The sequence below is a fragment of the Schistocerca americana genome, chromosome X (assembly GCF_021461395.2).
Source record: "Schistocerca americana isolate TAMUIC-IGC-003095 chromosome X, iqSchAmer2.1, whole genome shotgun sequence".
NCBI lineage: Eukaryota > Metazoa > Arthropoda > Insecta > Orthoptera > Acrididae > Schistocerca > Schistocerca americana.
The window spans coordinates 825831500-825857003 of NC_060130.1; the positions used below are offsets into that span (position 1 = coordinate 825831500).

General features: G+C 40.3%; 1 protein-coding gene across 1 annotated transcript in view; it reads right to left on the reverse strand.

The window, feature by feature from the left end:
• Positions 1-25504, reverse strand: part of LOC124556522 (methylcrotonoyl-CoA carboxylase beta chain, mitochondrial) — an 89339-nt gene that overhangs the window by 35824 nt on the left and 28011 nt on the right. Inside the window, exons 4-8 of the mRNA XM_047130476.1 lie at positions 21038-21216; positions 18354-18546; positions 10698-10847; positions 10318-10384; positions 1495-1651 (exon numbers count right to left, since the gene is read on the reverse strand). Of these exons, the coding sequence (XP_046986432.1) occupies positions 1495-1651; positions 10318-10384; positions 10698-10847; positions 18354-18546; positions 21038-21216 (746 nt within the window). The remainder of the gene's footprint in view (positions 1-1494; positions 1652-10317; positions 10385-10697; positions 10848-18353; positions 18547-21037; positions 21217-25504) is intronic.

The following is a 25504-nucleotide window of genomic DNA, read 5'->3' on the forward strand; positions in this document are numbered from 1 at the left end:
ACAAAAACAAAGAGCAAATGCTAGAAAAGACACTGTAGCTGTGGAAAAGTGTGTCATCTCATATTACTTAGATGAGTCCTGGATAAATCGAAACCACATTAGAAATTTTATTTGGCAAACAACAGAGATAAAAGGCAGCTTGAAAGTTCCAGTATGAAAATGAAGGTGTCTTATGGTATGTCACACTGGTTCCACAGCTACGGGATTTGTGCCTTAAAGTAAACTTTCATTCCAAGGAAAATCTAAAACCATGTCTGACTACCACACCACAATAAATGGAGAAACATTTTGAGAATAGTTTCAGAATCAGCTGTTGCTCTACTTGTGTCCAGGTTCTGTCACTCTATCACTATTATGGGCAATGCAATGTATCACTGTTACTCTCGACAGGCCACCCACTACAAATACAAAAAAAAGTGATATTGTTTCAGGGCTGCAAAGTAATAGTACACCGATTACTGAAACACAAACCAGAGCAGAGCTGTTGGGCTCACTAAGATTTCAAAAGGTGGAGGTAAAAAATACGAAATTGCTTCCATAGCTCTGCAACATGGTCACAGGATGATATGAGTACCTACTTATCATTGCCATTATAATCTCATAGAACTTGGTGTGGGCTCAGGTGAAGAGATAAGCACCAGATAAAAATGCTATGTTTAAAGCAGCTGGCCCTGAAAGGCTGATCCATGAAGCAATGAACAAAATCACGGTTGCTGGTTGAGAAGCTTATGAATGACACACTGACAAACTGCAAGAAGATGATTACTAGAAAGAAGTTGTTAAGAGATGAAATAGCGGATTCTTTAATTGATAATCTGATACTCACATACGACGACTCAAGTTCCAAAGGCAGTGACCATGTAACATCTGAGTAGAAAGGTATGTGAATGGAATGTAAATTTATTAGTAATTTTAATGGAACATTTACTTTCTTATCTGGCTGTCTGTGCAGTAGAAAGCAGATCAGAGCATAAACTGTTCTCTAATGGGAATTTAATTTACTTATTTCACTATTCTGGCTACAATATAACATAGTTTAAAATGCTGTTCATCCAGCTGTAGATATTTTAGATTTGATTCTGTCATCATTTTGTTAATTAAAGTAAAAAAGCAACAGAAGGTGTAATCAATTCTACATAGTGCAATTTACTATACAATCCAGTCTGCAGTGTGAAAATCTGTATAGCTGGCTTTCCTTCATGTCATTGTGATGGGGAAACACTGAATACACATTCAATTCTGTAACGTGTATCTCATACTTATTAGATACACTTAATAATTTATCATGAAACAGTTTGTAGCACACAATGAACCTGACCTAGCAAGAGAGGTTAAATTTCCTTTACTGCAACTGTTTGTAACATAGCTAATGTCCATGCACTTTCACCCAGGCTGACAATGCAGTATTCCATGTGAGCTGCAGGGTGGGAGGCCATTAACACTATCATGGACTATAATACAATAAAAATGTTGAACCACAGCAATAATCCTTACCCATATGCTCGACCACACATTCCATAGTTGCCAGCACCATATGAACCACCTATGATGACCGTAAATTTGGGCACCTGTGCACAAGCAACAGCTGTTACCATTTTGGCTCCGTTCTTGGCAATGCCACCAGCTTCAGCATCACACCCCACCATGAATCCTAGTGAAACAAGAAAAACAAAATTAGACACACACACACACACACACACACACACACACAAACACAAACACACATACACACTTAAAAAATGGCAAGTTGCATATCTGAAGTGTTAACATATATGATGTTCTAGGCTCCTAATGTTCTTGGTACAGTTAAAAAGTCTCTTTACTCTTCCACTTTGGGGGTAGGCACATGGATTCTCACTGGGTCCTTTGTTTGTCTGCTCATTTGTGTGTATTTTACTTATTTACATTTGTGTATCAGGGTTTCCAGTATTAAGGGATGCACACGTCTTCCTGTAGATTGTTTATTTGGTTTTTGCTTACATAAGAAATTATGGGTCCTTGGGACGTTGTATCTATGGCATTTCAGTGGTTCTACAGTGCCTACATTTGTGTTTTTCTGACTAAGTGCTTGGTGAAATACAAACAACAGAATGCGTGAACACAACAATTCAGCAGTCATTGAAGAACCTTATCACATTCACTGTGGTGACAAAAGTCGTCATGAGGATAGCGATATACACTCTTGACATATACAGTGGTAATATCATGTACACAAAGTATAAAATGGCAGTGTACCAGCGGAGCTGTCATTTGTATCCAGGTGATTCATGTGAAATGGTTTCTGACATGATTATGGCCACATGACAGGAATTAACAGACTATGAACACAGAATGGTAGCTGGCGCTAGAGGCAAGGGGCATTCCAATTCTGAAATCATTTAGGAATTCAGTATTTTGCAAATCACAGTGTCAAGAGTGTACTGAGAATACAAAATTTCAGGCATTACCTCTCACCACGGACAACGCAGTGGTTCACGGCCTTCACAGGAGCAGCAGCCAACAGACAAGTAACACTGTGTGGAATAACTACAGAAATCAATGTGGAACATATTACAAATGTATCTGCTATGACAGTGCAGCGAACTCTGGTGTTAATGGGCTATGGCAGCGGATGACTGACATGAGTGCCTTTGCTAACAGCACATCACCCGCCGTGCCTCTCCTGTGTTCATGACCATATCAGCTGGACCGTAGACAACTGGAAAACTGTGGTCTGGTCAGATGAGTCTCAATTTCATTTGGTAAGAGCCGACAGTAGGGTTTGAGTGTGGCGCACACCCCATAAAGGCATGGTCCCAATTTGTCAACAAGGCACTGTGCAAGCTGGTGGTAGTTCCATAATGGTGCGGGCTGTGTTTACGTGGAATGGACTGGCTCCTCTGATCCAACTGAACTGATCATTGACTGGAGTTTGTTATGTTCAGCCAATTGGAGACCAGTTGCAGCCATTCATTGACTGAGACATAATCAAGAGGTCAGTTTGTGCACAAAATCCCCCATTGGCAACACTTTCACAATTGCGAAAGGCTACAGAGCAGGACTTCACAACAAATGCGCTCACGGAGCAAGCTGTGAGCAGCTAGGTGCGAGCACAGAGCAGGGTGAGCACAGTACCCCTACTACTGGCACAGGGCAGAGCGTGGGGGTGCCAAATGAAGAGTCGAGTGGGGGACACAACAGCTGCCGTCACATGGTCATCAGGCAATTTAAATCTCCGACCAGTTCCATGGAAATCACTATATGAAATATTATTACTAGAAATGAAACAAATAAACAAAAATGCATATGTGTCACATTATCTTACTAACTTATACTTCTACATTTTTCTTTATTTACTTTGTGACCCGTTATACAATAATGAAGTCATTAAAGTGTGAGGTCGTCGGTTCTCTTGCACTTCTCCCCTTAAACAATTGCTTCTATGTGCAGAGTCATTGTTCTTGTGCATCTTAGATGCAGCATGCAGTTTAGATTGTGATCACACAGTGAGTTTCTCAGGTGCATCTTCTTACTTTTCATTGCAGAGAACAACTGTTCAGAGCAAACATTGATTACTATTGTAGCCACCTGTTTATGGAAACAAGGAAATCTGTGCTGGGGGACATGTCTATAGAATTCCAAAATGTTTCTCTTGTACTGACATTTGTCTTTGTATTCTCTGTCACACTGCGCAGCAATAATTTCTAATTGTAGTTCAGGACAAGTATCTTCAATAAGCACTGAATACGGAGAGGAGAATAGATCAAAATTACTTTCTAATGCCACCAGATCTTGAAAACATTGCTCAAATTCTTCCTTAAGGGGTATAAAAATGTGTTAATAATGCTGAAAGTCTTCATTAACAGCAGCATCTTGCACAGATGATAATTTAGGAAAATCGGCTGGGTTTCCTTTTACTGGCTGTCATTTTGTGTACCTATCATTTTGTGTTAAAAGTAAGATTCCTCAGACAGAAGACTGAGGTGCAAAGACATTTCATTTCAGTGTTATGTAATACTGACTCACCATTACTGCTATTAGACGCCACAACTGTCAAAACTGATCCTGTCATATTTCGCAGTCAGCATTCTCCCTTGTTGTTACGATCACATGGTGCGAACACCTTGTCGCAGCTACTCTGCTTACGGGTAAGAGCATGAGCAGGAGCAAGTGCTCACATTCAAAATATGTGAATTGTTAAGCACCGCTATACACACATGATGGCTCAATATTTCTGCAGTGTACTTCAAATAACTTTGAGTCCATGCTATGTCAAGCTGCTGCATTACAACGCGCAAAAGCAGGTCCAACACGATATTAAGAGGGATCCCTTGATTTCTGTCACATCAATGTACACCAAAGCTAAGCACTGTTGCGATGCGAACAATCCTGCCACGGTGTTAGAGATTAGGGGGCTCAAATGTGTGTGTGGTGGATCTGACGAATAATAATATTGTATGTAATTTTTAAGAAAATCATATGGAGTCTCATGAAAACTTACATGAGGCAGAGAAGCATTGCAGAGATGACAGAACATTTGTAGATTGGGTTGAGTCTGTCAATTACCAAACCCAATCAGCAAGAAAATGCATGTCAATTTCTCATACAATTACAGGATGAATGGCTCAACTTTTGACAGTCGTTCATTAGAACTTTGTGAAGATCCTAATTGGAAGAAGAGCAAGTGCTGTAATAACAGTCCTCTGACAGATGCTTACATGTCTGGGCACTAGGCACTGGTAATGTGACGCTGACATACTCTCAGTTTCTTATCCACTGATCCCTGTACACAACATAAAGATTGGAGTATTAAATTATTGTTTTCCAAAGAAAATTAAGAGGTATTAGACACAGTGGTGGCTGAAAAGTCACAATAAATAAAAAAAAATAAAAGCTGCTTCTATTATATAGGCACAGAAGAGAACTGTCTACTTAGTATCTTTAGAAAAATTATGTACATCTCCATACAAACTCTGCAAGCCACCGTATGGTGTATAGCAGGGGGGTAACTTTTTCTATTGCTAGTCATTTCCCTTCTTGTTTCACTCACAAATGGAGTGAAGGAAAAACAAGTGTGTGTCCCTGTATGAACCCTAATTCTCCTTTATCTTGTCTTCACTGTCCTCATGCAAAATCTGTCCTCATGCAAAATATATGCTGGCAGCAATAGAATTGTTCTGGAGTCAACCACAAATTCCATATCTTTACGTTTTCTCAATAGTTTTTCACGAAAATAATGTTGTCTTCCCACCAGGGACTACCATTTGAGTTCACAAGAAATCCATAGTATTCATGTGTTGATCGATCCTACCAATAACAAATCTAGCAGGCCTGTCTCTGAACTGCTTTCATGTCATCCTTTAATTGGATCTGGTTGGGATTCCACACATTCCAGCAGTACTCCAGACTGGGTCGCATTAATGTTCTATATGCAGTCTCCTTTATAGATGAGCTCCACTTTCCTAGAATTATCCCAATAAACCGAAGTTGACAATTCACCTTTCTGGCTATCGAACTGCCGTACTCATTTAATTTCATATTGCTTTGCAATATTACATCTGGATATTTAATTGCCATGATTGTATCAAGCAGCACATCACTAATGGTTCTTGTGAACACAACCTGGCTCTTCATTCTCACGAAGTAATGAGTGCTATCATCTCAGCCGTTCAAATTGATACCATATTTTTATATCTCCAGAAGGCTTTTGACACTTCCTCACCAAGTGACTTCTAATCAAATTGTGTGCCTATGGAGTATCACCTCAGTAATGCAATTAGGTTTGTGAGTTCCTGTTATAAAGTTCACAGGTCGTAGTAATAGAGGGAAAGTCATCAAGTAATGCCTGGCATTCTCCAAGGCTGTGTTATAGGCCCTCTGCTGTTCCTGATCTATATAAATAATTCAGGAGACAATCTGAGCAACCCCCTTGGATTATTTGAGATGATGCTGTAATGTACTGTCTTGCAAAGTCATCATATAATCAAAACCAACTGCAAAATTATTTGGACTAGATGTCTGTATGGTGTGAAAAGTGGGAATTGACTCTAAATGAGAAGTGTGAAGTCATCCACATGGGTAATTAAAGGAATCTACTAAATTTTGGCTCACAAATAAATCACACAAATCTAAAGGCTGTCAATTCTGCTAAATTTCAAACTAACTTACTCCTCAGAGTATACAAATATTTTTGTTGGTGCCCACCTGCATAAAGAGAAATAATCATCATACTAAAATAAGAGAAATCAGACATCGTACAGAGAGACTAGAGTGTTCGTTTTTCCCACACACTGTTTGAGAATGGTTCGATGAACCATCCACCAGGCACCTCATTGTGAATTGCACAGTAACCGTGTAGATGTAGATGAATGATGTATTTGAACATTACAGGATTGTTTTTCCTACTCATCTGCATTAACTCACATTTTCCTTCATTTAGTGAAAGCTGCCATTCATCACACCAATAAGAAATTCTGTGCAAGTCATCATGTATCCTCATACAGTCACTCAATGATGACAATTTCCTGTATGCTACAACATCATCAGCAAACAGTTGCAGACTGCTACACATCCTACCTGTCAGCTTGTCTATGTATATAAATAACAGCAACAGACCTATCACACTTTCCTGGGACACTCCTAATGACACCTTTGTCTCTGCTGTCAGATCACATAAAAAAAAGAGGAAAGAGAAATGGTAAGAAGCACAGATACTGAAGTGAAGGAAAACTGTAGCATTGGATCAAGGAAGGGAAGGAGCAGGAAATAATTCAAAAGCAAGGAAAGACTAACACTACTATTTTCATTCTTGAACCTTTTTTAAACCGCAAAAGCTGCCTATTCAAACACCTCCTTAAATTTGTGTCTGCCAACCCTAAAATATTCCACCCCTTATAAGTTAGTGGATAACTGGCTGTGTGTTGTATCTGTAAGAAGCACATTTGGAATACACTACCTTGGACGATGCGTCACCTTACATGCAAACATTGCTATCTCAGTATCATAATTTATCTCAGTATCAATACTTTACCTCATAAATGCAAAACGAGGCATCATGTAGAACTCTCATTGAATGAGTTTGACAATTTAAAAATTTCTAGCTACATGATGAGTCACATGGCAGGTAATGAAGCCAACTTTACAGATACAGGAAACATTGTGAAAACAAGACAACATCAGGCTCAACATATGAATTATTTTTAATACTTCATACTAACAACAGCTTCAAGGCAGGCTGACAGACATACAGCAAAGCATGTTTTGCTGTAATTTCTAGCATTCACAATAAAAGCATGCTTTCACTCATATAAGTTAAGAGAAGACACCATTTTCAAAACAATATTGAACAAAAAATAAAAATTCATCCTAGTAGAGTGGTAAGCTGAAAATGTTTAGTAAAACATTTTGTAGTGACATCTGTTAAAAAACGAATGGATTCAGAGCAAGAATACAATTTCACCATTCTGAAATGGCATCTTCAGAGATAATCCCAAACCCACAAAGAAAGCCACATACATGTGACAATTAAGAGGAAAAGCAAGAACTATCACAAAAATAAAATGCAAGAAGTTGCCTCAGTCTCTGGGTGAAGATTCCAATGCTTAAACATTAGTGTCACCAGACCAGAAAAGATTTCATGTAACCATCATCAATCTATGATTAGTACAAACAACTCTCAGTGAAACAGTTAATCAATGAGGATTGGGAAAATATGTACCTAAGTTAGTTAATTAGTTATTTTCATGTTCCATGGATCATAATTGTGACCTCTCTTTATGGCGTGGAACAAGTCAGTTTAACATACACTTTCTCAATGGAAAATATGGCTACATGCTGATCATTTACATGATTTATTAAGTTAGTTTTTTCCCATGAATATGCCGATTTATACTTAACTACATATGATCTCTAACGTACTCTCTTAAAAACACACACACACACACACACACACACACACACACACACACACACACACACACACACACACACACACACTATTTAACAGTAACAGTCCAGAATTCTCCTATGGAGTAGAAAGAATTGGCGCACAAATATGATTGAGGTTAATTTTATTATCCATTAAATTTTTTACATCGTTTGGATGATGGTCAAAGATTTTTGTGTGTAAATACCTCACTCCACAGGACAGCCATCTTTAGATGGGACATGGAAGCAAACATAGATTTGGAGATGGTCAGGTTTTGTTGTATCACAATGTGAAATTTCACACTGTGGAGTATTCCCAAGTGTGAAACGCAGAATAAGATTTTTGTTTTGAGAACTGGATGTGACTAATGAGATGCAAGATTTTTGTATGTGACAAGCAAAACTTAAGGCACCATACTGGATTACTTTGCAGTTTCAATGGACCAGCACATTCAAGATTTATCTAAAATGCATCGGTTTTGGTGTGATTTGCTAGAATTAAAAGAAAGGTCATAACGTATCTGCTGCCATAGCCTTTATGACTTCTTAAGATAAATGACTGCACCTGCAGTGCAGTAGAGATGCAGTCTGAGAACTGTAACACTGTAGGTTTGCATCCTGCTTTCTACGAATATTTTTGTATTCACCTTCACATTTTCTAAAAAATTTTGGAGCTTTAACACCACAGAAGTATGTTCTGTAGTATTTGATGTTTATGCTTACATAACAGGGCTCTTCGTCCAGGAGTGAGTTTGTTCGATTTTGTGAATATGCCATAGAATATGGACTATGACTTGCAAGATTGCTGCTACATCACTGAGCGATTCTCATTCAGTTCATCACAGTGTATACTACATCAGAACAATAAGACTAGCATACTGACAAGAAAGCAAATGTGCATTTCAACAGGTGCACTGAAAGAGGAAAGGTGTTTGTATAATGTTACAAGTAACAGTTTCTCTATCAGCAATTTGCTGTCCAGTCCATCATTGTGTCTACAATCTTCCTTCCAATTTCCCATGGTCACCTTCAACAATCGCTAATAGGGGTATCATAGAGTTTTACAAGTGTCCACTTTCAAATGACAACTGCTGCTGGAGAATGCTGCATTCATAAACAACACTTAAGTAGTACGTTTAATGTGATGTACAAACTAATTTCTGAGCATGCACCAAACTCACTGGAAACCATATTTGGTGTGTATCACATTGAAAAACACATCCCTTGTGAGGATGGCATAAGGCTGAGTGATGAGTAGTGTATACTATTTCTCCTTCTAATTTCATATTTGTGTCGACAACAAACATCGTAAGGGAGTATATGTACTTTGGGGCTATTGTCAGTATGCCCAATTGTTTGAACAGCTGTTTACAAGAGGTTCTAGAGTGGTCACACATATTCATATTAGTTTAACTGTATCTCATAGGGGACCCACCCAACAGTCAAATACGACTCATGATTTCACAGTGTCACACAGCAACACACTAATTCCTCCTTATTTTGATAGTGTCTTTGAACATTAGTAAGGTCCTTATGAACATACTGTTGGGAATCTTCACCAAAAGTAACAGATTCATTCTTCTAGGCACTTTTACAAGCAATGTTAGCAGGACAAAGAATTAAAATGTTAGCAGAGCTTCAAAACAAAATTTCAGCTACTGAAGAACACATCAAATGCGTCTGTCTCTTCCACAAATACCTGCACCAAAATTATTAGACAACGAAGTTATTAAGTCAAGAAAAAGACTAAGTCACAAAAAAAAAATATAACTGAAACAAAAACCAAACTGCACTAATAGCATAGCATAATAGATGAATGAAATGATAAAAAATAATTAAACTGAAACTACAGCATTTTAACACACATTTAACAATACATACAATGCTTTCTAATGTTTCTGTAATTAACATGTTCTGCCACATAATCACTTCACTCTGTAAAACAATTTCTGTTCCTTGAAAGTTTTTTCAGACAAAATGTCAGTTGAAACTTCCTGGCAGATTAAAACTGTGTGCCCGACCGAGACTCGAACTCGGGACCTTTGCCTTTCGCACTTGCCCGCGAAAGGCAAAGGTCCCGAGTTCTAGTCTTGGTTGGGCACACAGTTTTAATCTGCCAGGAAGTTTCATATCAACGCACACTCCGCTGCAGAGTGAAAATCTCATTCTGGAAAATGTCAGTTGCTGAAGTGATACAAATAACCTGGCATGGTTAAGAGAAGTCTCGGTTGTTTATACAATCTATAACAAAGCATAGTTTCCTAATCCAATGTCATAACTGTTGCTGTTAAATGGATTACTGACAGATAATACCTCTCAAACAAAGAATGAAATTCCATTGTCTGGAAAATGATACTTTTGTTTTTTGTTCAGTCATACAATTAGTGGTAACATAATTGAAACATGTACTACCTGTGATGTTTTGAAGAAACACTATTGGGATTTTCCTCTGGCAGCAAAGTTGAATGAAATGTGTTCCCTAAAAATGGAAAATAAAAAAAGGAAATGGTTCCTAATAGGACACAATTCAACACAGAATGCAAGGAGAAAAGTACATATTTATAGTTAATTCAAGCAAGCAAACAAAAAGATATAGCAAATCAATTAGAACTGAAGTAACATGCAGTACAATGCAATCAAAAGCAAGTCACAACAGCATCACAACAATTCAGATGACTTTTTCATCAAACCTTCAATTTCTTTTTTCCCCCACAATAAACTACTACTACTACTACTACTACTACTACTACATGTATGTTACTTTGTCGACATTAAAAGGTATAAGCACTCACTTTAAGAGCGGACTCTGAAAACAAAACACCATTGTTGCCAATAATACCAACAGTGTGACCATACAGCTTAGCAAAACCAGTGACTAGTGTGTCGCCATATTTCTGCTTGAATTCTTTGAATTTTGAGCCATCAACAATCCGTGCAATCACCTGCAACACAAAGATAAACAAGCTAAATGTGCATTTTTACACAGAGAAAACAAATGTAACCAGATCTTTCTACACTGATAGCTTTCATCCAGGAAGTTTACTACAATAATAAGCATGCTGTCAAGATCAGGTGTGTGTTCAAATACTACGGCAGCAACTGACAAATTAAGAGATTTTCTTTTTAAGCTCCAAAATGAACAGAAATATTTGTGCAGACTACAACTTCATGACAGACCAGTATTTCCCATAAACTGCTCTTAAATATCTCAACACTGCTACAAGGGTCACTCCAAAAGAAATGCACACTATTTTTTTTTAAATCCAGCTTTTATTCTACATGTTTGAAAGTTTTACAGTGTGTAGATACATCCTTTGGGAACAATATTTTCATTTCTCCACATAATTTCCATCCCTCTCAACTGCCTTATGCCATCTTGGAACCAGTGCCTGTATACCCGCACGGTAAAATTCTGGACCACTCTGTTGGAGCCAAGGTTTGGCAGTGTGCACGAGGAGTCATCATCTTCAAACCTTGTTCCACACAGAGAGTCTTTCAGTTTCCAAGAGAGATGATTATCACATGGAGCCAGGTCAGGACTGTAGGCCTAAGGCGGGTGTTTCAGTGTTGTCCATCTGAGTTTTGTAATCACTTCCATAGTTTTTTGACTGACATGTGGCTGTGCATTGTTGTGCAACAGCAAAACATCCTGCTTTTGCCAATGTGGTCGAACACGGCTCAGTCGAGCTTGAAGTTTCTTCAGTGTCGTCACATATGCATCAGAATTTATGGTGGTTCCACTTGACATGATGTCCACAAGCAAGAGTCCTTCGGAATCGAAAAATACTGTAGCCATAACTTTTCCAGCAGAAGGTGTGGTTTTGAATTTTTTTTTCTTGGGTGAATTTGCACGATGCCACTCCACTGATTGCCTCTTCGTCTCTGGTGAAAAATGATGGAGCCATGTTTCATCACCTGTCACAATTCTTCCAAGAAATTCATCTCCACCATTCTCGTACTGCTCCAAAGTTTGCTGCATACCGTTTTTCTTGTTTCTTTGTGAGCCACTGTCAACATCTTGGGAACCCACCTGGCACAAACCTTTTCTAATGCTAACACTTTCAGCATTCTGCAAACACTTCCTTCCCCTATCCCAATGTAGCATGACAATTCATTCACTGTGATGCGTCTGTCAGCAGTCACCAATTCGTTAACACTCTGCACATTGTCTGGCGTGTGTGCAGTACAAGGCCTGCCGCTGCCAGGACAATCCTCAATATTGCTGTGCCCGCTTTCATCACGTAACCTGCTTGCCCACCGACTAACTGTACTGCGATCAACAGCAGCATCTCCATACACCTTTTTCAACCTCTTGTGGATGTTTCCCACTGTCTCGTTTTCGCAGCACAGGAATTCTATGACAGCACATTGCTTCTGACAAATGTCAAGTGTAGCAGCCATCTTGAAGACATGCTGTGACGGTGCCACTCACAGGAACAGGTTGAACTACGTTTGAAAACAAGCGGAAAGGATGTATCTACACACTGTAAAACTTTCACACATGCACAATGAAAACTGTATTTTTACAAAAATAGTGTGCATTTCTTTTGGAGTGACCCTCGTATATCTAGAAAATGTTGATCCATATTTCCAACTGTGATACTACAAAATTTTCTTTCCATGTCAACAAACAGCTGTAAAGTAATTCCTCAAGTTTTTCTATACAAAAAGCTACTGATTACGGCCAGCTGGAACAACATAATCATTGTGCTAGTGCATTGCAAATCACTAAAACTTAGCTGGAGTGAAGTCAGATCCATGAGTACAAATAAATAAAGCTTCATACTTTAACTTTATAATGGAAAACAGAAGAAGGCTGTCTAGAACAGGGGCAGTGCCAATCACAGCATTTGTGTTTGTGTGTGTGATTGATTTCATTTTTGCAATGTGTCACTGGAGTAAGCCCAAACAAATACTGCTCATCATTATATACTGGGTCTCTCTCTTAAGAGTCATCAGGCACATTATCTCTGGTGTTTCAGTAGATATTTGCAATTTTGTTTCTGCACTGTGTAGACAGAGTCAGAGAGGGAGGGGCAAACGGATGGAAAAAGGAAAGATGAGGAGATGGACAGACAGGTGGAGGAAGAGATAGGCAGAGAGATTGGGGAGGGGCAAAGGTACAGAGAAAGGGAAGAGGAGGAGATAAACAGGGAGAGGGGAGGGGATAAGATGGACATCTACATCTACATCTACATCTACATTGATACTCCGCAAGCCACCCAACGGTGTGTGGCGGAGGGCACTTTACGTGCCACTGTCATTACCTCCCTTTCCTGTTCCAGTCGCGTATGGTTCGCGGGAAGAACGACTGTCTGAAAGCCTCCGTGCGCGCTCTAATCTCTCTAATTTTACATTCGTGATCTCCTCGGGAAGTATAAGTAGGGGGAAGCAATATATTCGATACCTCATCCAGAAACGCACCCTCTCGAAACCTGGCGAGCAAGCTACACCGCGATGCAGAGCGCCTCTCTTGCAGAGTCTGCCACTTGAGTTTATTAAACATCTCCGTAACGCTATCACGGTTACCAAATAACCCAGTGACGAAACGCGCCGCTCTTCTTTGGATCTTCTCTATCTCCTCCGTCAACCCGACCTGGTACGGATCCCACACTGATGAGCAATACTCAAGTATAGGTCGAACGAGTGTTTTGTAAGCCACCTCCTTTGTTGATGGACTACATTTTCTAAGCACTCTCCCAATGAATCTCAACCTGGTACCCGCCTTACCAACAATTAATTTTATATGATCATTCCACTTCAAATCGTTCCGTACGCATACTCCCAGATATTTTACAGAAGTAACTGCTACCAGTGTTTGTTCCGCTATCATATAATCATACAATAAAGGATCCTTCTTTCTATGTATTCGCAATACATTACATTTGTCTATGTTAAGGGTCAGTTGCCACTCCCTGCACCAAGTGCCTATCCGCTGCAGATCTTCCTGTATTTCGCTACAATTTTCTAATGCAGCAACTTCTCTGTATACTACAGCATCATCCGCGAAAAGCCGCATGGAACTTCCGACACTATCTACTAAGTCATTTATATATATTGTGAAAAGCAATGGTCCCATAACACTCCCCTGTGGCACGCCAGAGGTTACTTTAACGTCTGTAGACGTCTCTCCATTGATAACAACATGCTGTGTTCTGTTTGCTAAAAACTCTTCAATCCAGCCACACAGCTGGTCTGATATTCCGTAGGCTCTTACTTTGTTTATCAGGCGACAGTGCGGAACTGTATCGAACGCCTTCCGGAAGTCAAGAAAAATAGCATCTACCTGGGAGCCTGTATCTAATATTTTCTGGGTCTCATGAACAAATAAGGCGAGTTGGGTCTCACACGATCGCTGTTTCCGGAATCCATGTTGATTCCTACATAGTAGATTCTGGGTTTCCAGAAATGACATGATACGCGAGCACAAAACATGTTCTAAAATTCTACAAGAGATCGACGTAAGAGATATAGGTCTATAGTTTTGCGCATCTGCTCGACGACCCTTCTTGAAGACTGGGACTATCTGTGCTCTTTTCCAATCATTTGGAACCCTCCGTTCCTCTAGAGACTTGCAGTACACGGCTGTTAGAAGGGGGGCAAGTTCTTTCGCGTACTCTGTGTAGAATCGAATTGGTATCCCGTCAGGTCCAGTGGACTTTCCTCTATTGAGTGATTCCAGTTGCTTTTCTATTCCTTGGACACTTATTTCGATGTCAGCCATTTTTTCGTTTGTGCGAGGATTTAGAGAAGGAACTGCAGTGCGGTCTTCCTCTGTGAAACAGCTTTGGAAAAAGGTGTTTAGCATTTCAGCTTTACGCGTGTCATCTTCTGTTTCAATGCCATCATCATCCCGTAGTGTCTGGATATGCTGTTTCGAGCCACTTACTGATTTAACGTAAGACCAGAACTTCCTAGGATTTTCTGTCAAGTCGGTACATAGAATTTTACTTTCGAATTCAATGAACGCTTCACGCATAGCCCTCCTTACGCTAACTTTGACATCGTTTAGCTTCAGTTTGACTGAGAGGTTTTGGCTGCGTTTAAACTTGGAGTGGAGCTCTCTTTGCTTTCGCAGTAGTTTCCTAACTTTGTTGTTGTACCACGGTGGGTTTTTCCCGTCCCTCACAGTTTTACTCGGCACGTACCTGTCTAAAACGCATTTTACGATTGCCTTGAACTTTTTCCATAAACACTCAACATTGTCAGTGTCGGAACAGAAATTTTCGTTTTGATCTGTTAGGTAGTCTGAAATCTGCCTTCTATTACTCTTGTTAAACAGATAAACCTTCCTCCCTTTTTTTATATTCCTATTAACTTCCATATTCAGGGATGCTGCAACGGCCTTATGATCACTGATTCCCTGTTCTGTACATACAGATTCGAAAAGTTCGGGTCTGTTTGTTATCAGTAGGTCCAAGATGTTATCTCCACGAGTCGGTTCTCTGTTTAATTGCTCGAGGTAATTTTCGGATAGTGCACTCAGTATAATGTCACTCGATGCTCTGTCCCTACCACCCGTCCTAAACATCTGAGTGTCCCAGTCTATATCTGGTAAATTGAAATCTCCACCTAAGACTATAACATGCTGAGAAAATTTATGTGAAATGTATTCCAAATTTTCTCTCAGTTGTTCTGCCACTAATGCTGCTGAGTCGGGAGGTCGGTAAAAGGAGCCAATTATTAACCTAGTTCGGTTGTTTAGTGTAACCTCCACCCATAATAATTCACAGGAACTATCCACTTCTACTTCACTACAGGATAAACTACTACTAACAGCGATGAACACTCCACCACCGGTTGCATGCAATCTATCCTTTCTAAACACCGTGTGTACCTTTGTAAAAATTTCGGCAGAATTTATCTCTGGCTTAAGCCAGCTTTCTGTGCCTATAACGATTTCAGCTTCGGTGCTTTCTATCAGCGCTTGAAGTTCCGGTACTTTACCAACGCAGCTTCGACAGTTGACAATTACAATACCGATTGCTGCTTGGTCCCCGCATGTCCTGACTTTGCCCCGCAATCGTTGAGGCTGTTGCCCTTTCTGTACTTGCCCAAGGCCATCTAACCTAAAAAACCGCCCAGCCCACGCCACACAACCCCTGCTACCCGTGTAGCCGCTTGTTGCGTGTAGTGGACTCCTGACCTATCCAGCGGAACCCGAAACCCCACCACCCTATGGCGCAAGTCGAGGAATCTGCAGCCCACACGGTCGCAGAACTGTCTCAGCCTCTGATTCAGACCCTCCACTCGGCTCTGTACCAAAGGTCCGCAGTCAGTCCTGTCGACGATGCTGCAGATGGTGAGCTCTGCTTTCATCCCGCTAGCGAGACTGGCAGTCTTCACCAAATCAGATAGCCGCCGGAAGCCAGAGAGGATTTCCTCCGATCCATAGCGACACACATCATTGGTGCCGACATGAGCGACCACCTGCAGATGGGTGCACCCTGTACCCTTCATGGCATCCGGAAGGACCCTTTCCACATCTGGAATGACTCCCCCCGGTATGCACACGGAGTGCACATTGGTTTTCTTCCCCTCTCTTGCTGCCATTTCCCTAAGGGGCCCCAGAGAGAAGGGGGAGGAGGAAATGGATATAGTGAGGAGGAGGAGGAGGAGGAGGAGGAGGAGGAGGAGGAGGTGGTAGACAGAGTGAGCAAAGGAGATGTGCTAATAGAAGATTGGAATAAACACATAACTAGGCAAACACATAACTAGGCAAACACATAACTAGGCAAAGCCGAGTATTCGGCAATCTACTTTGAATGCCAGAACTGAAAACATTTCATGTTATTTGTAGATTATTCATGGCTTTATTGGGCCACAGAACATTTATGTGGTATGAAGGTAATGGCGACAGACTGAACTGTAGTGTAATAACAGTTATAGGTTAGGTTTGAAGGTGTTGGTTGTGAGCTGGTAAAAAGCATCAAATGTGATGGTACGGAAAACAAATCAGCTACAGTTACTAATATTGTGATAAAAAGTTCATTTACAGTTACTGAACAGTTTAAGTAGGGACTGCAGCTATATATCAAGTATCATGAAATCATTTGTACATTTACGGTGAATATCTTGTGTATTTTCAGAGTTATGGCTGCTGCTTTTCCGAGTAGGTTGTGCTTTCCATTGTATAATCATGTGATGTAATCGACTCTCACAGCGAGATTGAGTTATCACAACTGGCCAAAATTGATGTTGCGAGCTGTGAGTGGCTGCCACAAGGAAAATGTTGGAAAAAAAGCCACACCCTCAAGGTGATCACATCACATCACCTGGCAGGATCCTGTGGCCAACCTGCTGGATACAAGCAGGCACTCCACTGGGAACAGCAGTTGTAGTAGGTGCTCCACATGATCCGCATATTATGCCAGCTATCTTGTGATGGCAATCACTGCCACAGACCTAGACTACTATTGGATTATGTGATTCTGTACCACCTGTTCACCATTTGTCTATCCAGTGAATACAGAATAAAGAGTGTCACTATGTGTAAACCTCAACACATTTGATACATTTACTTCAATTCATCATTACGAAACACACCACCGTACTATCCATATGCTGAATTACACTGAGTACTTACAACCAGCAGTTGATACACTCCTCTAATATTCTAGTCACACCTCTAAGTCAGTGCTGCCAACAATGAACAGTGAAACATGCACGCAATGGCACTGCCCATGTAGTAGATGGTGGTGGTGGTTGTTGGAATGTTTAAGGGGGACTAAACAGCTAAGGTCATCAGTCCCCCACCATGTAGTAGACCCTTACCCAAAGAAACTTACCACAACACATTAGCAAATAACTGTTATTTAGAAATCAACCCATGGAGAACTAGAACATTTGTAGTAAACTACTACTTCTTATCCCCCCCCCCTCTCTCTCTCTCTCTCTCTCTCTCTCTCTCTCTCTCTGAGACCTAATGGGCTACCGGATTTGTAATCAACAACCAAATATGAGCTACACATCAGTTTTACTGTATCATCAATAGCAAGAAATTGTTTTTCCATTTCTGTAAGAATATTGCACATGCGTGCACGAGTGTGTGTGAGAAAATAGTTTACAAACTTCAGATTGACTAGTTAAATTGAATTCTGATATTAAAAGTTATTCAATATATTGTGTTTCAATTATTAAACAACATTTATACTCTTTTATTGATCACCAATCTGTATTGAAATGAAGTGGTGGCTCAAAATAAATAATCATTTGAATCATTTGTGGTATCATTTTGAGTGCCCAACTGTTCCTCCAAGCATCACTTAATTTCTTAAATTAGCTGCCTCCTTATTACCAATTAACTCAAACGTGCATAGAGGGCAAAAGAGTTTTGGTTATGGGACTGAATGCAGGTGGGACATTGTGTAATATAACAACAAATGGGAGACACACTGGTCTAGAAAGCTGGCCAGACATTTAAATAAACCATTAAATAAGCAACTAACCTCTTTTACATCAAAACTCTTCTTGAGGTTGCATCCAACGATACCATATATATCATCAGGAGGAAACAAGGGTTCTTCTGTATCCTCGGGTGGATTTTGAGAGAAGGGTGGTTCCAGACTGCTTACTACACTCCTTGCAATTTGCAATGCATGTCGATCATCCAATGCATAGTGGTCTGTCACACCAGATGTTCTGTTACAAAGAAAAGTAAAGAATTTAATAAATACTAGAAACAATTTTGAAAGGAAGAGGGGTGAGGTTAGAATTTAACACCTTGTGAACACAGATGTCATTAGAGAAAGATTTCTGCTGGATAAAGATGGGGGCAAGGGGGAGTGAGAATCGGCCACTGTTTTGTTCATATAAACAATCTGTCACTTGCATGTAACAATTTGTGGAATCCATGGAAAACGTAAATTAGGAAGGCCAGATTTTGATACAAAATCATTGAAAAAATAAATTACGAAGGCCAGATTGTGATGTGAACCATATGCAAATATGGGTTCAGTTTCTTAACCACTGTGCTTTCTAGGCACTTACAACATCAAAAGCCAATGTGTGAGTGTAATGTAGCTTTGACCTCAAACAAGAAATGGAAAATCGGGAAATCTGGGGAGGGAGACATGCAAAGTAAAAAAAAATACCAACCAGAACCTTAAGACAGCATATAAATATATATAGGAGCACAGGTGGAAAAAAAAACAGATATTAATTAGCCGATAAGAGAGAACATAAAATGTACAAAATAAAACACTTTATTGTAAACTGAAGTACAGTTCTTACTATCTTTCAATATAATTGTAACACACTTTGAGACACATTCTACACTATGTACCTATAACGAAGACCTCTACCACCTATAATAATAAATTGGCAAGCGCTTGTTTGCATCATAGCAGAACACAATCTCTTGTGGGCAAAGAAATCTTGCAGGAGTTAGGAGGAAAGCCTATAATGTGGTTTAACATGGTAGTTATTGCAGTATTTTTACCATTGCAGCTATTGTAGCCCCTAGTCAATAAGAAATACAGCTATTTTCTGCCAAAATACAGTGCACAGAAGCTTTCAAGTGGCTAGAATAAGACTGACATTGGTCTTTTCATTTATAACTCTTATGTGTCATCCCCTATCATGACGCGATTCAAAATGCCCTATCTCCTCAGAGTACTGCCTCAAACACAGTAATGCACTTCACACTGACTGCTAGTTAAAGTGGCATCCATTAGGTATATAATTTGCAGGAGTTCAGGCTGTCCAACACAATTTCATGCATCAATGATCAGCAAATTTGGAGAAATTTATCGATCTGTCATGGTGAAATGATTGTCTTCATCTTCCTTCCACAGTGAATTTATCTGTGACTACAGACACATTGTGTTCATCATACACACTGCTATATCGTTCACTGAACTTCCACATCAATTTTCACACCACTGACACACTAATGATTTGTTCATTGCATAGTTCAAAAATGTGGTGGTAAATGACAGCCACTGACAACATTCAGTGCATTTAAAAACTGACAGAGCATTCACAAAAGGTGGATGCATCAATTTTCTTAATAATATCATAACTTAGTATCAACCTACCCTTATCGGATTTTAAAATTCTGCTGTCACAAAGGCCGTGCTAGATCTCAAGGACTTACAAACTCCCTAACAATTGGAATGAGGGACTATCAATAAATACTATTTCTAAATTCTCTTACAATTATATATCCACATTGCTGTAAGTTTCACATTAATATCATGTACTGCCTCAACTGATCTCACCAGTACTTTTTCTTTGTTTTATATTCAAATACCCTGATATCAAAACCTGCAAAGACATTGTTATGAATAGCTATTCTACATATCTTTATGATTGAAAAAAAAGACATTCAGTTGTGTCTTTTACATTAATACAACATTTCTCACATTTAAGATGTCATGAAATAATGTTCCCACCGATACTGCTATTCAGCAGATGCCAGAAATTTTGTACCACTGCACCCACATGCTAAAGACCTGGGTCTGGAATAGCCATAATGAAGCTTTGAAAGTTTGACCGACTGCCGCATTAACAACAGCCAAAAACCAATCACCAGCCTCCCTTCCAGAAGTTTCCTAATGACACAGAAATATGGCGCTTCAGCAAACTCAGTGCTGGGCTATAGTACTTACACCTCCAGGTCCAGCCTGTTGTCATCAGGACAGTTGGACCTCACAACAACGCACAGCCCACGACACTCATTTCCATACTTTTGACGCAGCTACATTTTCCATCTCTGGTGTGTGAACCAGCGAACACCATCTAACTGCCTGAGCCTGGGACGTTAGAACCAGTAGCCACCTCCATGGTCCAGGTCAAAACATGAGTTCTGGACAACTCAGCAACGGCTGTTGCTGCATTCCAGCATGCAGTTCCGAGTTCATCATCTGGGTAGTCCTGCTAGGCACACCCTACCTAGCTACAGCTAGGCTACCACCTGGCTCATTTCCACCCACTGTCTACCATCTGCCTATTGCAGATGCACTGATCTACATTAACATATGATTGTTAATGAAGAGTTCTGGCAATAGATTGGCTGCCTACATCATACGTATGTCCCCCACCTCAAGAAGAGAACCACTCGCCCACACCTACCCAATCCAACAACCTGTTACAACTACAACATATTCCTATCAACAAAACTATAAATTACCTGCAGTGGAGGTCAGCTCCTCCAAGTGTCTCTGCATCCACCTGTTCACCTGTTGCTGCTTTGACAAGAGGTGGTCCTGCAAGAAACACAGTTCCTTGTCGTCGCACGATTATGCTTTCATCAGCCATAGCTGGGACATAAGCACCACCAGCTGTACAGCTACCAAGAACAACTGCAATCTGGAAAAAAAGTATCAGTCCATTCTTATAAATGATATGACCAGATGCATGGCAATTTTTTTTTTTATTTTTTTTTAAATAATCATCTATTGAAGGTTTGTTTTTGAGCAGTATATACACCATTATTCATTCAGAAGCTGATAAATATAACTTTCAAACATTATATGACAAACATGTAATTAAAAGGTTCTTTAGCTTATAAATAAGGACAACAGTTACTGTTCTCATATATAAGATACACGGCACTTAACTATCTGCCAGGTGGACAGGGGTGAGGTGTCATGTTGGATGGGATATGTAGATGGAGGAAGAGGTAAGAAGCAGGAGGAAGGACTGGGGATAGGTAGCTAGTGGCTTGGACAGAGACAGTGGGTGTGCAGAATAGAAACATGGGAGGGAGGGCCAGCAAGTGCATGGACTAGGCATTCAACACACAGGCATTTGAGTAATTGAGTTTGTGTAGTGCATGATGATGATGATGATGATGATGACGATGTGGAGATGGGGATTGGGAGGAGGCAACAGGCAGAGGAAGGGAGAACTGTTGGGTAGAAGGCGTAGAGACAGAGGGTTAATGGAGATTAAGGTCACGAGTATTATGTGAGAGAAGAATGTGTTGTAAGACTAACTCTCATCTATGTAGTTCAGAAAAGCTGGTGCTAGAGGGAAGGCTCTAGATAGCATGAGTTGTGTAGCAACCATTGAGCTCAAGCATGTGGTGCTCAGTACAGTACTGTGCCACTGAGTGGTCAACTTTGTTCTTGGTAAGTTTGATGGTGACCATTCATTTTGGCGTATAATGTAGGTTGGTGGCCATGCCCAAATAAAATGCCGTGCACAAATTGCAGAAGAGCTGATATATGACATGGCTGATTTAAGAGGTAGCCCTGTCCCTAATGGGATAAAATAGGCCTGTGAAAGGCCAGGCATATGATGTGTTTGGGGGTAGGATTGGTATCTTTTCTACAAAATACGACGTTGTAGCAAAGTGTTCGGGGTAGGATTGGTATAGGGATGGACCAGGATGTTTTACAGGTTAGGTAGGGAACAGAGTACCACTTTGGGGGGGGGGGGGGGGGGTGGAAAGCATCATGGTTAGGATGTTCCTTGTTTCTGGACACAATGATAAATAATCGAAGCCCTAGCAAAGGACATGGTTCAGTTTCTGCAGTGGAGTGGTCTGTGAACTACATTTGGGGTCATAGCACCTGTCTATGGAAGTCTTTGTGAGACCTTCAGCATACTGGGCAAGGGAAGTTGTTGAGGTTATGAAGGAATGAGGATGGAGTGTTTTTGCCCTGGGTTGAGATCATCATGATCATCAATGAATCTGAACCAGACAAGGGATTTGAGAGGCTGTGAAGGTTTCCTCTAGATGGCCAATATACAGGGTGTTACAAAAAGGTACGGCCAATCTTTCAGGAAACATTCATCACACACAAAGAAAGAAAATATGTTATGTGGACATGTGCCCAGAAACGCTTACTTTCCATGTTAGGGCTCAATTTATTACTTCTCTTCAAATCACATTAATCATGGAATGGAAACACACAGCAACAGAACGTACCAGCGTGACTTCAAACACTTAGTTACAGGAAATGTTCAAAATGTCCTCCGTTAGCGAGGATACATGCATCCACCCTCCGTCGCATGGAATCCCTGATGCGCTGATGCAGCCCTGGAGAATGGCGTATTGTATCACAGCCGTCTACAATACCAGCATGAAGAGTCTCTACATTTGGTACCGGGGTTGTGTAGACAAGAGATTTCAAATGCCCCATAAATGAAAGTCAAGAGGGTTGAGGTCAGGAGAGCGTGGAGGCCATGGAATTGGTCCGCCTCTACCAATCCATCGATCACTGAATCTGTTGTTGAGAAGCGTACGAACACTTCGACTGAAATGTGCAGGAGCTCCATCGTGCATGAACCACATGTTGTGTCGTACTTGTAAAGGCACATGTTCTAGCAGCGCAGGTAGAGTGTCCCGTATGAAATCATGATAACGTGCTCCATTGAGCGTAGGTGGAAGAACATGGGAGCACACCCTAAATGGGTCCGTCATGTTCTTCAAGTCATTTAAAGAAGGTAGTAATGATACAGAACATGACAACAATTGAACTCTCCATTTGGGACTTCTCTGGCATTGTAAACTTCTGGATGAGCACTTGAGCCCTAATGAATAGGACAGTGACGATACTTGAGTTAAGGTGCAGCAATTACATGGACAGAAAGAGTGATATGATTAAACTATATTTGTACCACAAGACTGCAACATTTTCATGACCTGTTGATACTGAGCACTGAAGGCAAAGAGAATATTTTGAAATAGGTTGCTGCTCTGTGTGTACACATTTCAGATTAGTGAACAACTATATACGACTATTATTCTATGATCTTGTAACATGATTACAAGTGGACATTGATATAAACTGCAACCTCCATTCTTTTTAGTGACTCGCAGTTCATTCGAAAGTATATCAGGCCTGAAGAAACTGGCATATCCGTTGAACATCTAGAGGTATGTGAGAGGTCTGAACGATACACACAAACACCATGAAGTATCATTGTACCTCTCGATCACCATTACCGAAAAAGATACGGAGGCAGAAACTGATATCCTTCGATGATGGAAAGAACATGAAAAGGCACTACGTCCTGTGGCATGTGTAGCTAACAGCATATTGTTAAATCCAACCACAAGTGGATTTAGCGAGAGGAACTTCAGTGCTACAGGTTAGGTTGTTACAGAGTTTCACAGCTGTCTGTACCCAAATGTAGTTGATGACATTTTATTGGTTCATAGTAACATTGATTTGTTAAATACTTGTGAAGTAGATTAATTGATACCAATACTATTCCAATATTAAAGTAATAGCATGACATAATGTTAGCCAAATTTCGTGATCCTTTCCAATGGTCTCCTAAAAACACCTAGTTGCCAGACCACCTCCTCTCAGGAGATTCTTTAAGTTATGATAATCAAGGACACAGCATTGCTGCATTACTCACAAGCATCGTTAAAGGAAGCCAGGCTGGTTTTTAAACCACGCAGCAAGGACTAGGCATTTTAAAACAACCTCTATGGTTTCACAAGGTAAAATGGTATGTACAACATTAATTGGAATGAGACTACTAATACATACTGACAGGCCAAGTCCATCAGTTTATGTATTCTTTTTGTCATCATAACTTTCATTTATATGCTAATAGTGAGTTGTGTAGTGTACCATTCATTTCATTAAATTTTGAAAGACTGCTGTAAATTTGTTTTAATATTCAGAGAAACCTCCCCTTATCATCATTTCCTGTTTTCTTGTACTGTTGTCTCAGGCTTGGTAACTTGTCGAAAGAGAGAGAGAGAGAGAGAGAGAGAGAGAGAGACAATTTTGTGTGTGTGTGTGTGTGTGTGTGTGTGTGTGTGTGTGTCATCAACTTAATTGTTAGACTTTCCATGAATAAATGGCATATATTAAAATAAATTTGCTGTAGTCTTCAAAAAAGTTGTATGCCTTGTCTGGCGTAGCAGTAATAAATTATATATTCAAATCCTCCTGGTGAATCAGTCTATATATTAGTGACAACCATATCAAAATCCACACAACAGTTCCCGAGATTAGCCTCCACATGAAGACTGAAAATCGAGGCAGAGGACTTTTAAGTTATAATACATATAGGTAGATATCATATCCAACAGTTGTGTGTGTAGCAGCAATACCATATGTCCTCAGTTATACTCACCCATTTGTGCATTCTCTCTCTCTTTCCACACCGATGTAATATATGTCTACCAGACAACAATTCAAGTGACATGTTGTCAATTAAGTGGGAGCAGCGGACTGATGAGTCGAGTCTCCCAGCATACAGAGATGGTGACTTTGGAAATGATATCATAGGACCAGCTAGTCATTTTATAGCTAATTTATGGAGCTCATTTCTGATATATAACACATACTTCCCCCTCACCAGAGAAGCAGTAGTCTGTGAGGATATAATTGGTATTGTTTATTATGAATGAGATGGTGCATTTGGAGACAGGAAGATGTTGAGAGTGCTAAGGTAAAACAGCAGCACTGCCGTGGGCATGAGGGAGTGGGTTTCAACTGTGATGAGTATGGATCCAGGTGTTAATGGGGTGGGGATGGTCAAGAGTAGTGAAGGAAGTGGTTTGTACCTCTGCTTCCTCCCCAGGATGTTGTAACTGTGCAATCCCAACTACCTACACCATATACCCCAAATTGAAATTCTCGCTCTCCAACACCTGGAGGAGCAGACACCATCCCCATTAATT